This window comes from Metopolophium dirhodum, chromosome 9 (genome assembly GCF_019925205.1).
Source record: "Metopolophium dirhodum isolate CAU chromosome 9, ASM1992520v1, whole genome shotgun sequence".
NCBI lineage: Eukaryota > Metazoa > Arthropoda > Insecta > Hemiptera > Aphididae > Metopolophium > Metopolophium dirhodum.
Window position 1 is genome coordinate 3,181,666 of NC_083568.1, and position 17,394 is coordinate 3,199,059.

General features: G+C 39.6%; 2 protein-coding genes across 2 annotated transcripts; one reads left to right on the forward strand and one right to left on the reverse strand.

The window, feature by feature from the left end:
- Positions 1-1,091: 1,091 nt before the first annotated feature.
- On the forward strand, positions 1,092-8,252 carry LOC132952020 (uncharacterized). The gene is made up of 3 exons (XM_061024133.1): positions 1,092-1,709; positions 2,581-2,719; positions 7,245-8,252. The coding sequence occupies exons 1-3, from the start codon at positions 1,421-1,423 to the stop codon at positions 7,414-7,416; spliced, it is 600 nt and encodes a 199-aa protein (XP_060880116.1). The 5' UTR covers positions 1,092-1,420; the 3' UTR covers positions 7,417-8,252.
- LOC132952019 (protein pygopus-like) lies at positions 8,240-16,472 on the reverse strand. The gene is made up of 3 exons (XM_061024132.1): positions 15,696-16,472; positions 14,461-14,943; positions 8,240-9,699 (listed from the first exon to the last, which is right to left on the reverse strand). The coding sequence occupies exons 1-3, from the start codon at positions 15,800-15,802 to the stop codon at positions 8,793-8,795; spliced, it is 1,497 nt and encodes a 498-aa protein (XP_060880115.1). The 5' UTR covers positions 15,803-16,472; the 3' UTR covers positions 8,240-8,792.
- Between the last annotated feature and the right edge of the window lie 922 nt (positions 16,473-17,394).

Consider the following 17,394-nt stretch of genomic DNA (forward strand, 5'->3'; position numbering starts at 1 on the left):
GTGCAAAACAATTGTTGGACCAAATTACTATATTGGCTTGCACATTGAGAACCACAGAAATACGAGTTAAAGTCTCGTAACATAAGTGGCATTTGATCACAAACAAAATGTACAAGATATACTTTTAAATTAAACGATGAAAGAAGAATCAGCCCAGCATTGGCGTTCAACGCATGATTCACCCAGACGGCTCATTGGCTAAAATTGTGTATTACAGTGGTCCTATGAAAAATACAAAATGTTCCACGTTGAGGTACCATCTTAAAGCACATAATAATGATAGAGTAGGATAGGTGAATCGATGATACCCAATACCCCTTAACAGTAACCGAGACACCGAGTACCTGCTGCACGCCAGTACGGTCGGTAAAAGAAGATAGGTCCAGCAAAGATAGGTTTACTCATGGTAGGTATGTAGTGTGCGACGGGTATGGAGAGGATTACTTGTAAACCTGAAAAACTTAAATTATATGATAATGCATCAGTTGAGACTAAAATTCGATTTGCGAGCGCTGCAATTGGTGCGTGACAAAAGGAAAATTCAGCTATTCGAGCGCCATCGGAAGTCCTCAATACATAACATAAAAAGTGGCTATATAGCCAATTATTATTATTATTATTATAGCGACGGTTTCACTTTCTATAACATATAATACCGTATTTGCTCTTGGTACGATCGTTGTTTAATATAATAATATTATTATATTACATGGCCAATTATTATTATTATACCAACGACCGATTACAGCGTTGCCAAGTCGCATACACACAGCGCGGCTGTAGTCGGATGCGGTAAGAACCGACGACGCAGCAGCTGTGATTTCGGTCTTGCGGGTAACGTTTTTTTTTTCTTTTATTCTCAAACTCGACACTTTCACTTGTTCCAACTACTATTATGGTCGGGGCACTTCCTCGGGTGACGGTGTGGGGGCGGGTCGCGGGTGGGGAGTCGCAAACCCGACGCGCGATAACAACATAATAGTTATAATAATAATAATAATATGTAGGCCAAACGCCGGGCCGGATGGGTGAGAGGTTCGGGCGGCGGTGGAGGGGATCCGAAGGACGCCGGTCGTCGGTCGTGCCGCCGCCGAACGCAATATCCGACGCGCACCGGCTCGCCGCAGTCTCGTTCGCGTCCATATAACATAACAATATCATTATTACACAGTCGTCGAGTCGTCCGATTTCGGTTTCTTTTCGCTCTCGATTTCACTCCGATTCCCAGCTATCATCACACTGCTGCACAATCGGCGCGACTTATCTCCCGCGATCCGTCGCCGAGGTCCGCCATGCACTCCGGTCCAGCCGCCCACCGGAAACGCCGACACTGACATCGCACCAACTGCTGAACGCGACATACCTCGCACGCATTATTACTCTGACTGGACGCCATACCGACACGGACGTTTAGGCCGCCATGGACTCGGGACTGGCCCGGTTCGCCGTGCTCATAGTGTTGTTCTTCCTGTTGACCGGCGACCTGGCCGGCATGGTCAAGCACATATTCGAGGAATACGGCGGAAAGCAGCACAACAACCAACATCACCGCCATCAGCAGCAGCAGCGGAACCGGCAGCAGTCTCCGGAAAAGTCGGCGGGCGAAGGAATCGCGCGGTCGCCAAAACCACCGGTTGCTGCGGCGGGCCCCGACGACATCGGAGCCGGTGGACCGACGGCGGACGAAGATCCCGACTTGGAAGCGTTCGGTGAGCAATCGTGGGTAGTGGAAGTAAAAAATAAATGAATACCAAACGAAAAGACGATGGTCTGACGACGTATCAGTATTCAAGGTCACCACCGCGCGGTGTTTCGGTGTGCAGTAGTACTATTGGCTATAATAGACGGCCTCGTTCGACTTTTATCATATCGTCATGAAATGATATCTTAGGCCTTGGAGGAAACGCGTCCGCGGGTTACCACGGTTCTGAGCTTCTTCTTATTCTTCTGCACGTTTATAACAATAATCTCTTCGGCTCGACGAATGCTTTCCGCGATTATCCGTCGACACGCTCCCAGCCACTTATCACACCCCCCCGACCAACACCTCACGGGCACACGTTTCGCGATTCGCGACGCGTACAAAATAATAATACAATAACGTTCAATGTCAGTTGATAAAATCATAAAATTTTATTTTACATCGGAAGGCTGCAAAAGACCAGCAGATAATATAACCGACCAAATATCTTCCCGCGCGACTGTGTATATAGGTAGTGTTTTATTGATATTATAAAATATTATATAATATTATATTATAAGCTACGCGATGTTATAATACCTATTACCTGCACTATGTATACATAATTTATTGATATTATATATTTTAACTGCACACTGCAAACACGACATTATAATAATAATAACTTGTAGGTATTACGGAGCGTGTTTTTTTATCTCTGTATAAAAAAAAAAAAATATAAAAATACCGGTTGGTTTTACTTTCATTCGTGTGCACCGGTTGTTACGACGATTGTGCGGGCGCGCGTGTCTGTTTTGCAATGAGAAACAGCACGCGGTGTGATAATCGGACATACCAGCTAATTATAACTTTTTTTGTTTTATATATTTTATTCGCAGCCAAATCGTATTCGGCCCGAATGAAACTGGTCAACACCATCAAGGAATCGTGTTTGCCGAAACTCATTTGCGAGCTGACTGCGTCCACGAACCGCGACTCGCTCACCGAATCCGAGAGATACCTGTTGTCGCTCATTAGGTACCTATTAATTACTATTATTATTATTATTATTATTATATGCTAACAGCTACATTATACCACGTTATATTATACCCGACGAACGATATACCGCTGTGGTGTTCGATGACAATAGCGCACGCGCGCTGTGACCATGATGCGGATGAGGTTTTCATCGAGTTTTCCACTCGGAAAACCGTCTGCTGCAGCGTATATTCTAACCGTATACCTAGTATACTGCAGCAGGTCTAATATTGTTATATATGCCTACGCGCGATCGGCAACGACGACAAAATTGTTTGTTTATGCACTTTCGATTTCACTATATATCTCGAGTCACACCGCACAAGCGACACACAATAAAAAAAAAACGGAGACATTCATTGCACGCGATTTATTGTATTATAATGGTTATGTGTCCGTGCAGTATAATACGAATATCATTCAACTGCGAGTCGGTGGTTATTTCGTTGCGTAACCAACAAAGTCCAAAGACACTGCGACTGTATTCGTATAATATTGTCGTACAATTGTCTTGAGCTTTGGCTATGTTGTATAGTGCGTTGGTCACATGCACCCACGCTCGGCGCTCAAAAATGTCAAAGCTATAATATTATATAGGTATAGCCATTTAAAATTGTATAGAAGTCCGAGTATAAGTCGCGTTGAAAGGTTTTCGGAAAGTTTCGAGTACTTAGAATATTGTGCCATCTTCACGTAGGTAGGTATCCGATCACGACATGATGATATTAATGTATCATCCGCGGGCGGTTTGAATTCTTTTTCGACAGATTTTCGAACGATCCACAAAATAATATGTTATGCTCCTTGCTCACAGCGGACGAAACCGGCGAGAAAGAAAACGCGGACCGGATGACGTGTCGCCGGTGCATTCTGCGGAAAACTGATTTCGTCGAGGGAAACCGTGTACCGGGAATTGTTAGAAAAAAATAAAAAAAAAAACACTGGTAGGCGATCGGAGCAATCGTAAATCGCTTCGCCGAGAAAACTGTAGTGCATGTATATAACATGCGAGTGCGTTATTTACGACTCGGGGAGGGAGGAATAAAACGGTGAAAAAAATTAAGTGATAAATCTCTCGCGGAAAAGCACACAATATAATATGCGCTCGGCGTATACTCCACGCCAATATATATATAATAATATTATATTATATATATCATAATAACAACGACAACAATAATTGTTCGCATTCTTATATATTATGTGTATGAGAATAATGATTTGCTGCGCGTTTTCCTCGTATATGTAAATTCCGAGTGCATAATGTGATAATATAAAATATGTATAGTATAATATATTTTGCACTGCAGCGCGGCACCTCTCCCAACGACGACGACGACGTTAAAAAGTATTTATTTTTTTATTATGTTAATATTTTTGTGTGCGCAGCGTGACGAGCGCGTGCGCGTTAAAACGTGTCGTTCGTTTATTATGTTCTACTTCGTACTATATTAACCTATAGACACTTTAAAACGCATCGAAAAATAACATAAGGATCGACGATGATACTATCGTGTCGGAAGGCTGTCGATCGAATGATATAATCAGATAATAATATTATCATAATTATATACCTCTGCGTGTTAAAACACTAAGAGCTGTGGGGAAGGTAGCATCTGATGTCATAAAAATATAATAATATAAAATGTAATGTTCAAATCGGCAATTTAATAAAATTGTATATCGTGAATACGCTGGTACACGTTTTACCGGCTATCCTCGCCGTATGTACAGCTGGTACAGATTGGTTTACCAAGCATCGTTCGTGCTCATCATTAATAATAACGCATTTTCTTCAAATTGTGTTTCTTAATTTTTTTTAAGCATATACCTATCTGCTATAAACCACTCGTTCGAATTACCATTTAGATATGTTTTCAAAATAAATCATCCACTAAATAATTTACGATACACAACTGGTGGTACTTAAACGAGAAAAAAGATGTTTGCATACTGCCAACGGACAGCCCTATCAAATGTTGTGAAATATGGTCCTCGAGTAGCAAAACCTCAATACCTATTTTAAAAGTTCAGAAAATCAAAATTTGAACCACACTCGTGGTTAATCACCCCGTGGGTACCTACATAGTGTACGCTGTGAATCTGTTTTGTCGACGAAGTAATTATAGGCAGGTGCCATCAGTCGACCTCGCCGCCAGTCATTTTGCGAGCTCATCGAGAAGACCTGTGACGAAATAACTGGATATAGACAGTAGTAGTTGTTCTCCTCGAGGCGTATCCATCTTTTCAATACATAAATCACAGATCCTAAGTCACGCCGCAGACACATCACTCGTAATATATATTATAGGCGCGTTAAAAAGTAGTTTGCACTTTGCAATGATAACAACAACAACAACAACAACAATAGTACCAACTATATTATATAATATTTACTATGATGGTAAAATATAAAATGATCTACGCGTCTTCTCGAGAAATGTACGAAATTCACTTTGGAATCAATTTTTAGCGCCGAAAAATTATAATATAATAATACCTATATTTAGTACCGTATTAACATCCTAGTTCACCGACTTTCCACACGACCCCCCCCCCCCCCCAACCCTTATGTTGTAATTGCTGCGAATTATTGCCACAATCGTGCAATCGACCTCGGTTTAATGTGTCTTGTACATCTTTATTGATTCCAACACCCTGCCGTAACACACGAGCACCACTACCACCGGGCACAACACACTCGTTCATTATTATATGTTTTATTTTCAGTTTTATTCTGTACTGTTGGGCTCTGCCCGTATTTAATAATAATATAATAAAATACATAAATATTATAATCGTACGACCGATTTCGCGAAATATCCACGCGTTAATAATATTACTTATTTTGTTTCGTTCCCCGGCGTCGACGTGATTTACACGCTGTTCCCCTCGCTCGATCCCCGAGACCTCCTCTGGTTTGGACTTAAAAAACGTTTTTTTTTTCTTACTCGGGATTTGGCGCCACGGGAAAAAAATACTAATAATAATTCGTGTCACCGATCGCGCGCGCCGATCTCCGACGGGCCAATAATAATAATACGGGGAAAATCTTCGTTGCCCGCTTCCTCCTTTTGTGAATATTCAAAAGATGATTATTATTATTATTATTATTATTCATCCGTGACGGGGCGGGAGACCCTCATAACGGCGCGGGCCCGGAGAATCCTTTGGGGATTTGACAGCGAAGAAAGGAACGCCGCGTACACAGTGTGAGTGAGGAAGAGTGTGTGTGAGAGAGAGAGGGTGAGAGGGAGATTGGAATCGTAATTTTTCGCTCGGAAAAATTAAACGTCACGTTTTCATATATATATAATATTACATATTATTATTATTATATTTTTCCCTCGTCGGGACAAATAAAATCAAGTTTTTAAATTCGCATTTCGTATTATTATTATCTTCTTTTCACGAACGCCGACGATTTCTAGTGATTTGACTTTTTTATCGGTTTTTTTTTTCATATATTATATTTATTACACAGCTATGCGCGCGATAAAGATTTTCATCATCGATAATATTAATATGGAAAAATACAAATATTGCGTTTCTAGTTTTGTCTCTTCTCCGGTTCGTATTGTCGTCATTATTATCGTACACTGGTTGCGCAATAACTGACGCGTTTACCTCGATATTCTCGTCCGACTCGCTAGGCGTTGTCCGTAATTTGAACATCACATCCAAAACTTGACCTATATACTTAAGATTCCAACAGAATATGACCTGGTCGTGACGGATCGATCTTTTTTTGAAGTTGATGCCAATTACAACATTATTAATAGGTATAGTCAATACTACTAAGGTCAATTAATTGTACTCATTCCGATCATAATATATAGCTGTCAAAGCATATAACACTATAATGGTATACAAATATACAACCATTTTTTTTATTACTGAATACCAGCAGACGATCAGAATAATAATTTGTATTTTTAATGTCTAAGTTTATTGATCATATTATAATATCTATAATACGGCTTCAATTTAAAAAAAACTTCAATTTATATTTTAAATATATAAGTGCGATAACTGGATGGTTTCTTCCCTCACCCTATTCGTGTTCAAACTTATTATAGCACATATTCTTATTATGCCTTTTTGTATAGATTGTATATTCTCTAATAAAAAATTATAAAAACAAATTTAAAAAAATATAAAAAATGATCATATTTTAAAAACTAATAAACGATAAAGTGTATAAAAATTGACAAAAAGGTAGTTCCAATTTAAATACATGATTTTTGTTTATTTATAAATCAGTAACTTTGTGAAATAGCTTCATCGATCGGTCCGAGTGCAATTCGAACGTTACCTTTTTTGTACCATCGTGAAATTCAGGCATTTTGGTTTAGGCAAGGATAGCGCAGTTCGACAGTCTGCATCCATACGACAAAATTGAAAATATAAATATTTGTTATCTTAAAATTGTTTTGTTATACGTGTAGATTTTTGCTAGGACTATTCAATTATTGACCGCATCAATAACATATTGTTTTATTAACACGATCTGTATTTACAGAGAAACGACCATTTCCACTACGGCCGAAGTGACGTCCAAATATCATTTCGCCGCGCACATGGGCCAACTGATCAACGGCATCGACAACACGGGATGTCACAACTTCTATCCCGGATGTCCGTTTCCCGGGCTGCAGGTGATGCAAATGATGAAGAAAGTGAAGATCTTGTAAAATAATAATATCATATTATACCTACGTGTGTGACGCCGACGCAGCGATCACAGTCTAGTCCTTAAACCGATGCATCGTAATAATAATATAATAATATTTGTTCCAAGTCCGTGGTATAATACCTATCACTTACCTATATAACCGCTCCTCAAAACGTAGCTGTAGACCTGCAGCTTCTGGTGATGTGCTCGCACGACCTTTAACGTCTTGTTTCGACGTTAGCGCCACCCGCCGTTAACCAAAAGATAAAAAAAAATCAAACGAGTTTTCCACCCCCCCCTCCCTGTTTCCGGCTTGAGTCACACGACATAAGTCACGTCCATGCCCCATCGTAGTCCTTCAAAGTATTTTTTATGATATCACTGCCGACAGGTCACGCGTAGAAATTAATAACAATATGTTATTTTTTTTTATCGATTACAGCCGATAATTATTATAATAATATATAGGTATTAAGACATTACAATAAATATTATTATTATTATTATGTGCATCGCATAAGGTATTAATAAGTATTACCTCAATCGAGCCTATATATAAGTATGATTTAATATATTATACACAATGTATAGGCAGTATAACTGCAGTTACCTATACACATCTATTTATGTATTTAACTTAATATTATGTATAAATAAAAAAAAAAATTACGAAAAATTGTCCATAAGCACCTACACAGGTATTATTATTGTATATGCGTATCATAAATTTTTTTATTATAGGTTAAGGTATTTATATGTACACCAGTATCGTGGTACTTGCAATTATGTAAATAATAATAATAATAATAATAACAATAATGATAATAAAATGTACAAAGAGAAATGAGCAACGAACATTGTCGTATATTATACGTGGCGAGTGTTAACATAATAGTTCAAAGGGTTGGTAGCATGGATAAAAAAAGGCTATTATAATACCACAATACTTAAATAAATTACTATAAGGGACCAGTGCGTGGGCAAAGGGTGTGTAGCTTTCTCCACAAATGAAGATAGGTAAGTGTAATGAATAATCGTAATATAATATTAATATTATTTACAATAACGAACTATTCGTGAGATATTTAAATAGAAAGCGTTCAGAAAATGAGGGTCTACCGTCTGCATATATGACAAAGGAGACGGAAGTCACTATAAGCATACATTACCAATACTATGAGTATGAAATTCACTATCGCGTTAACCGATTTTTTTGTATTATATTAACTGTATACCTAATAATAATTTATCGTCCTTGTAAAATTGTACAATACATTAGGTAATTAATAATGTACTTAAATAAATAATTGTTTTTCGTATAAATATTAAATAGTGGTTAAACACTGTTGGCAACGGGGAGGTGCCCCTGTATTGAACCACCTTTATACCGCCGCATCACTCCGAAGTCCTGGGGAACTGAAACTTGAGCCGCCTCTGGTAGGGCAACCTGTTGCCGAGCACGTCGAAGTCTTCGGACGGCCGCCGCTGTGGAAGTCTGATGGTCGACGGTCGACCGCCGCTCGCGGTGGCGTCGTCGACGAACTTGATCGCACCGTCGGCGTAATACACGCCCTTATAGTTGCCGTACTTGTCCACGTCGGCCCTGAGTCCGCCAGTGCCGGTTCTGTCAGGGAAAATCATTTTCACCCTTTTCGCCTGCCGGTTGCCACTCCCAACGCTTCCACCTCCACTGCCGCCTCCACCGCCGCCGGTGTGTTCGGACGGGAAAGCGAACTGCGAGACCGAATTCGAGGCACCGCCGTGATCGATCGCCGACGGAAACTTCATCGGCGCCGGCCTGGGACCGTCCAGTTGCAAGTCGTTAACCGAAGGCACGTCGTAGTACTGGCCCGGCGACCCGCTAAGTATTCTCGGGTTCTGTTGGTCGTCGACTCGGGACTTGTACCCGTAGCCAAAGTTCTGTTGCGGCCTCGGGTATTGGGGAGCGTAGTTCTGTTGCTGATCCGGGTACGGAGGCCGTTGCGAGTACGGAGGCCTTTGCGGATATGGAGGTTGTTCCGGGTACGGAGGCTGTTGTGGGTACGGAGGACGTTGCGGGTACGGGGGCTGTTGGTAGGGGGCGTACTGGGGAGCGTACTGCGGTAGTTGTTGGTTGAAGAACCGGAAGAAACCGCCGTTGTGGTTGTTCAGGTAGTTGATCAGCTGGTCGGGGTCCCTGGGGCAGGTCGGATACGCGGTCGTGCAATACTTGGAATCTCCCCGGGCGTTGTACCCCAACAAAGCGGCTCGGCCGAACATGAGCAGTGGCGAGTCGTCCACGAAGTTCAACACGGTCAGCAATCTGAAAACGATATTATATTACAATATAATATATGTATTTATATATCACTGTTTACACCGCATTTTTTGTCGTGCTGTTCTGTTTTAACAATATACAACACATTACACGTATAGGTATATAGGTAACTCGTCTTGTTGATTAATTACCAATTACCAATATTCATAGTAATAAGTAATAACTGCAGTAGAACTCGTGTGCTTAATCTATTTTTGCGTGATCGCGCCATTTGCACGCATGTGAATTTAACTTTATACTAATTATTATTTTTATACGATTTATACAATGATTTTTAGCTGTAATTTTTGGATTGTTTTATCGAAGACTCCTGGAAAAAAACGGCCTCTCGAAGTGACCTCTCACCTCTATATTATAAGAACCGTTCACATATTTGTGTTCATTATATTTGTTGAGAGTGATCTTCATTTGTTAATTTTCGTGAAAATTGTCCGAACAAATTGTCTTATACATTGGATTGTTAATTACCAGCGTGCAACGATGGCTCTTTCATTTCTACGATCGTATCTTAAATCTTTGTTGTATTCGATATAAAATAGTAATTTTTCACCATTATTTTTTACTATAAAATACTGATTTCATTTTCCATTCATTTAAAAAATAAAAAGGTAGGTACGAGTTTACCAAGTTAGAGCAGGTATAGTTCTAGTTATTGATAATTGAGAATAATAATGTTGTTAGAAATATACTAAATTGGATCACATTCAATAGGATTTTGGTAATAACCCGTTAATTGCTGTATAATAGTAGAAATATTTGTGCAATTTATAATTAGTTACTTTATGAAAACCATAATTTGAAAATCATCAGTTATTATTAATAATAAATATCGTTATTGCTCACTCATAAGTCACAATACTATTAGGTACTCCCGCAAATATCAAAAACTTAATCTGTGTTTTCCTTGCAGGTAAATTATCACAATTGTAATAGTTTTTAAAATTGCTTCAACAACATAATATGTTCAATTGCAGATAAAATTGTAGGAATATTTTTAGTTTATGACATTGAATTGGAATTTTACTTTACGGTTGAAAACCAAAAATTTAAATTATTTTGAGTATACCAGAGGATCCTCGAGATATATTTATGGTATTTTGAAGAGATGCCATGATCCATAGACTTAAAGAAATAGACGGAACATTAGGTATGATAACGCGCGCAAGTGGCTGGAGCTTGTTCCGAGGGCTCGATCCGTCTTATCATTGTCTTATCATTTAGAAAATAATAAAATTGAACGAACGCTCTAATTGGCTGTCCTCGGAGCAGAGGCCAATTCTCTCACTCTTATGATAAAACTCATGCTGTCTCTCTTAATCCGTTTGGCACGACCACGCCTCCCAGTCCTCGGGCCTAATGTTCCGTCTATTTCTTTAAGTCTAAGGATACATCTCACTACATTCTACAAAATTCGATTAAATATTGAAATTTCGGCGGATGTAAATTATAATTTTGGTACGCTTTTTCTCGGAGCAGCAGTACTTACAAAAAATTCGTCTACTGGAAGCACAATACCTAACTACAAAAACTGAAATTAAGGGAAATTGAATCGAAATCTAATCTTTAAACTATTCATTATTTTTATTCAAACACCTAGTAAAAAGTGTTAGTTTTTCAATAAAGAGCTTTTTATCTAAAGATACTCGTAAATTTAGTGAGTTTCGATGAAATTTTATTCAAAATACGGTACAGCGAAGTGACAGAGTAATCAGTAAATCACTTCCACCCGCCGAAATTACCGTAGTCGTCGTACACGCGCTCTGATAGATCTTGGAGAATCATCATATTCAACGGTGCATTGGTGTAGCTTGGAGGGGGTGTGGAGGAGTGTTTTGAATCACCCCTCTCCTTTAATCATATTTACACAAAAATTATACGTTTTATTGTCATATGCTTCAGAGTTCAGATTTCTACAAAATATATTATGTTTTCATGATATAGTTCTATTTAATATTTAATATTGTTATAATAATATGAAGATTGATGACTACAGTAGAGAGTGTATACCCCATAAGTTATGTTCTAAAATAAAATTATAACACCCCCTAAAAAATGGGTACGTGCCTCGAACTGGTATGGCTATTGTATACCTGAGCATCATGATTATTTAAAAAAACCAATGAAATGGTCGTAACGAGATGTGTCACGATTTTACGGTATGTACCATCGATTTCGACTGTCGGTGGGAGGACGCGCAATAATGTATCGGCGACGCACGTTTGGAAAGTATGAATGACGATAGTCGTAGACCACCTGTGTGTGTGGGGTGCAATGTGTTTATTACGATACAGTCAACATAGTATATCAGCTATACACTGTAATATATGCGTCGGGTAAAAGTCGTCTAGTGAAAGACAAAAACTATACTATTGACCATGGGGTGGTGGGTGGGGGCGACTGCGATTCGTCTTATTTAATGCATATTATATGCAAATTCGATCGAGTTCGACGACTCTCGCCTATGTGTATTATAATAATAATAATAATAACTGTACAACAATATGCACTATAACGTGTGCATAATATCGACAGCGAGTGATTTCGCGGGCGACCCACGCAGCTCATTTCACCCGGCCGGATTCGTATAAATAAATATTATAATAATAATAATTGTTGGCGTGCGTAGGAATACACTACGGTGGCAGAGGTGGCCTCGGGATAGGAAAACGTTTGTTGCATTATAAAAATATAATATTGTAATATATTATAATAATATCACCGCTGTAGTGTTGTTGTTGTTGTTGTTGTTGTCATTATAACATCGTAGACCCACTTTTGGTGTTAACAAAACGATGTGGCACGTAACGCAATAATTACAAATATTATTACTATGTCACGCACAATCGTCGTGCTCGACAATAGAGCAGTATGTGTATATAATAATAATAATATTATCATAATGGCGTATTCCTAGCGTGTATCATAATAGTAATATAATAATAAGAATAATAAGAATAAGAATATTACATGTCCTACGACTTATGACCGAACGCCGCAGCAGACGACTGTCACCCCGATCATCGGGGGTTCTTGTATAGATAGGTTAACCATAGATCATCTAACTGACCTATACAGATGAATGGAGTTAGGTAATGTCGAAAAGTTAATTCGTGATGAGTCGCGAGTATTTAATTGATTTTTGCATAATCCGGGGACCGCGGAATTTTTTATACGTTTGGGTGACAGATTTTGTCAAGGGCGTCTGTACAAACGAATGGGTTACTTAGGTGATAGATGATAATGTTTTAACTTTAAAGTTTGAAAATTGGAAAATTCGCTCTAATATAATATAATTTAATCTAACAACACAAAATTAGTTCCGCTGAACTCAAAGACATAGTCATTTGTGTGGATAGCATCCTCTTACTCAATAAATAAAAAATGTTCTCGCTATGTCGACCTTACGGTTTAATTTATTATGTAAGAATATTTACTCAATTAAGACCAATACCGTTACAGTTCTATATATGTAATATATAGTTAAACCTCCTCTAAGTAGTGAAAGTTTTATTTTTTGGAATTAAACTACAAACTGAACTCTTTGGATGGTGAATAAAATGTCGGGAATCGTCCAAAGTATCGGGATTTGGTGTAAATATTATGTTTACGCTTGATACGAAATACAAATTTAAACAGACTCGACAGAAGTTTCAATGAAAAAACTCGCTGGAGACGTACAGCTCACGACGTCCAGAGATCTCGGTGCCAGTTGGTGGCGCCTCTGTCGTGCTCAACCCTAATAAGAAACGGTATATTACATTATCGTTATTATTATTATTAATACTGCTTATGATGTGATTGTGACGAGTGCTGGAGTTGGTAGGTACCTATCCGTCCGTGTAGCGATTAGTCGTGTGCATGTTACCGGAAACTATACTTCCGGTGTGTACATTAAGTATAATATCTACAAATATGACACTGCGTTTGAACTTTACGCGTACGAGCCGTTATCAAAGCAATAACACATCGTTTACCGACCGCATCATATTATATAGGTATACGACTGCGCTATACAGACACGGTAGCGGTAACCTGCGCTCGCCGCCGTCCGCCCGAGTCGACTGTATACACAATATGCAGTTAGTGTAATATATTTTCCGGAAGTGATCTGCGCGGTTAAAGGGTTCCCGAGGGGAATCATATCGCGGAGGCGGCGGAGACGTCGTTAATCTGTCGGCGAAAAAAATGTTTATGACGCACACGCCGTTTGGCGGCGGCAGCGGTGGTATGATTTTTTCCGTTACTCGGCAGTAAATCACGTCGCAATAAATAAGCGTTCGGCGGGTGGGTTGGAAGAAAAAACAAGTTAATTTCGATTTAAGCCCCGCAAAGCGAAATGTTTACGTTGCCCACCCCCGACCCATCGTCTCGTGGCCCCGCCACCGCCGAGTGTTTGTGTACCCGCAGAAAGGCGTAAAAGGCACGTCTCCGCGCGTCAAAGACACTTTTTCATTTCTTATCTGAACGGGCCACCGATCGCGGGCCGCGTAGATTTATCGACGGAAAAAAACGAGTGAGGTGACGACTGATATACGACTATAACTCTCGGTGATATATTATATTTATATTGTACGCAATTATCGCGTACGCGAAACCATGATATATTATATTTGGTATAATATAATGACACCTCGAGTGACTATAAATAATAACTCATAGTACACATAATACCTAAATATATAATGCACTGTATAATATTGTATGTGTATAGCCGTGAGTGTGTTTGTGGGCACACCGTATACTCACGTGATCAGAGCGTCTTTGGTGAGGAATGGTATGGAGGATTGCTGTTGTTGTTGCTGGTAGTAACCCGATTGCTGGTTGTAACCGGGCCTGGTGCCGGACGACACCTCACACAGTAGTCTGGGCACGCACCTCAGGTCGTCGTGTTCCGATATGGAACTCAGCGCCTGAACGACGGAGTTCTGCTGCAGGTAGCCGCCACCTGGACCACCGGGACGGAGCCCATTGGGGCGGAATGGCGGTGGAGGATACGGTCCACCGTTTCCAGGGTACGGTGGAGGATACGGTCCGCCGTTTTCCGAGTACGGTGGAGGATACGGCCTGCTACCTTGGGGCCTCTCTAGAAAGGGTGGTCGACCGGTATCGAAGTAATCAGCTGCGGGTGGACGGTTGGGCTGACCCAAAACCGACTGAGATTCATCCCCGAGTACACTCGAATATCTGGCGTCGGTGTTCAAAACGGTTCCGATCATTTCCGTCAAGGACCTGCCGAGGAAAACGTAAGACAATAATCTAACCATCGTATAATATTATACAAGTAATATTAATAATTATACATTTATCATTAAACTAAAGCTCATTCGAGAAAATAGGAAACGGTAGTAATAATATATGAATTAAGTCTTAAATCGAATTACATTATGTTCGCCATGATCAACAGGTAGGACTTGTAGTAGTAAATACTAAATACACTAAGTATTCTTGGCAGTTTTTATAATTTAAGGAAAGATTATCAACCAGTCATGCGTACATATAAATGCTTGTAAAAATTATTGTTTTTAATAAAGATTTTTATGGCAGAACAATTTCACTCTCTAAATCAAAAGAGAAACAAACCATCGCAACTACAGCTATCGTGGTGAAAATAAATCGATTTTTAAATCTCATAATCGACGGTTGAACAAGTACAAATAAATATAGATATCGTGGCAAATATTCGATACCGATGTCGTATATTATGAATTATTTGATGTGTTAAATCCGTTTTTAAAATATTTATCCTATACCAAACTTATATTTTGAGAACAAATTGAATTTCGGCTACTGAAAATGAGCCCAGATAGCCGCAAATGAGTAACAAAAAACATATTCAAATCTCTTTAAGAATTACGAAATTACGAACCATTCATTTTTCCTTGGTAAATCAAAGATAGTTATCGAGTGGATAGTTATTTTGATATGATATTATAATATGGTACATTGTATTTTTTTAATTCGATATTAATGGTCATACTTACGTCAAGAACTCGTCCACTCCTCTGGTAGTGTTTTTATCGTTCGACAAAGCCGCCGCGAACCCACAGCAACACCACAGCAGGGCGACGACACACTTCGAGACCGCCATCGCTGATGGTCCTGGAGTTTTTTTTCGAGGGATTTTCGTATGTCTTCGCTGCTTGAAACGACAGTTTTAACTTGTAAAAGACGTTGGCAGACAGTTGGTAACTTTAACGAGAAATCGTCCGGTGGTCGGACGCCGGAGAGTGCCAAAACCGGTGTGGTCGACGGAGGCGACGGAGGTCGGTCCGGTGCCGCGAAAAAATTAGAAAAAAAGCGCACGCCTACGGTCCGGCGTCGCCCACCCGACCACCGCCTGCTCGCGATGCCGGTAACCCGCGATCGGCACAGTGGCGGTGGCGGATTTCGCGTAGAGTGAACTTTCACAACAATAAAAATGACATCATAATATTGTACGCGGGCCGACGAGAAAACGACCGTGTAAAATAATAATAATAATACCGACAGTAACGATATTATGACGAGCACGAACACGACGACTGAATTATAATAATATAGTATAGGTAATTAAAATATGTACAATATTATTATTATCGCATAAACCCGCGCGATTGTTTATTATTATTACGATTTATAATAACGGATGTACGCGAACAACGACTCGGCGACGACGATCGCCGTCAAACTGCAGCGAGAGCGAAACACGCCACTCGAGTCACCTACCTGACGATAAATAATAATAATAATAATGGTTTATTGCGATCGAGTACGCGTACGCCACTGCTTACAAATCGTATGCGATAGTCGAAACGTTTAACGAGCGCGCGCCCACCGCGGCGAAAACGTACGCCAAGTCTGTGATGTTGTATTATAGTTATATGCGTTTTCACACCGTTTCCAATCGATTATCGTCGATCGCGTTTTACATTTTTCCGTGTGTTTTTCCCGGAGAACGGCAGCGGCGTATAATTTTAATTGCACTATATAAACACAGATAAATGTTTCTATTTATATTATATAGGTATAACGAAACGCAAACGTATCGGCGCCGTAATTAAATTAGAACGCGACACGACACGGATACGTATTATAGCTAGTAAAAAAGTTTTTCTATAAAAGCGTTTTTATACAGAGCGTTTCAGGTAGTTTCGAGCAAAGTTTCAGAACGATAATCACACGTCCACGAGCGGAATCGAAAATGCCAATTTTTCGGTTTTTGTTTTTTTTTTGGGGGGGGGGGGGGAGTTGGTGGGGATTTCATAGTATTATGGTACTTGTGGTATCCATGAAATATGAAAAAAAAGGTATAAATAATTTTGATTCTAGTCGTGGCCGACACCGCGAGTGTTATTCATTCACAAAGTTTAAACTGAACAACCTAAAGCACTCTGTACATGAGCGTCGCGCTGCTGCACTTGCGTGTACAATACAAGTATAATAATAATGGTATTCGGCGGTGACCCTAAAGGCCTGACATTTGAACAAAAAAATGTACTAACCACTCGTCGTTTTGTATACGAGACACTTGTTGCATGCCCTTATATAGGTCACACCGATTAACTGAAAAACGTGTGTCAGTATACAATATAATTATTATAACAATCGGCGGCGTACGGTATTATATAGTCTACCTATTATGTATAGGCACACATTTTTTTTGTTTCATTAAAGTTCTTAGGCTATAATAATAATATTATT

Bases quoted from the DNA above. Each gene is read 5' to 3' on its own strand.
- LOC132952020 (XM_061024133.1), top strand. From the start codon at position 1,421: ATGGACTCGGGACTGGCCCGGTTCGCCGTGCTCATAGTGTTGTTCTTC. The intron at 1,710-2,580 runs GTGAGCAATCGT...TTTTATTCGCAG, and splicing joins TCCCGACTTGGAAGCGTTCG to CCAAATCGTATTCGGCCCGA. The intron at 2,720-7,244 runs GTACCTATTAAT...CTGTATTTACAG, and splicing joins TACCTGTTGTCGCTCATTAG to AGAAACGACCATTTCCACTA.
- LOC132952019 (XM_061024132.1), bottom strand. From the start codon at position 15,802: ATGGCGGTCTCGAAGTGTGTCGTCGCCCTGCTGTGGTGTTGCTGTGGG. The intron at 14,944-15,695 runs GTAAGTATGACC...TTTCCTCGGCAG, and splicing joins GGAGTGGACGAGTTCTTGAC to GTCCTTGACGGAAATGATCG. The intron at 9,700-14,460 runs GTGAGTATACGG...TATCGTTTTCAG, and splicing joins ACCAAAGACGCTCTGATCAC to ATTGCTGACCGTGTTGAACT.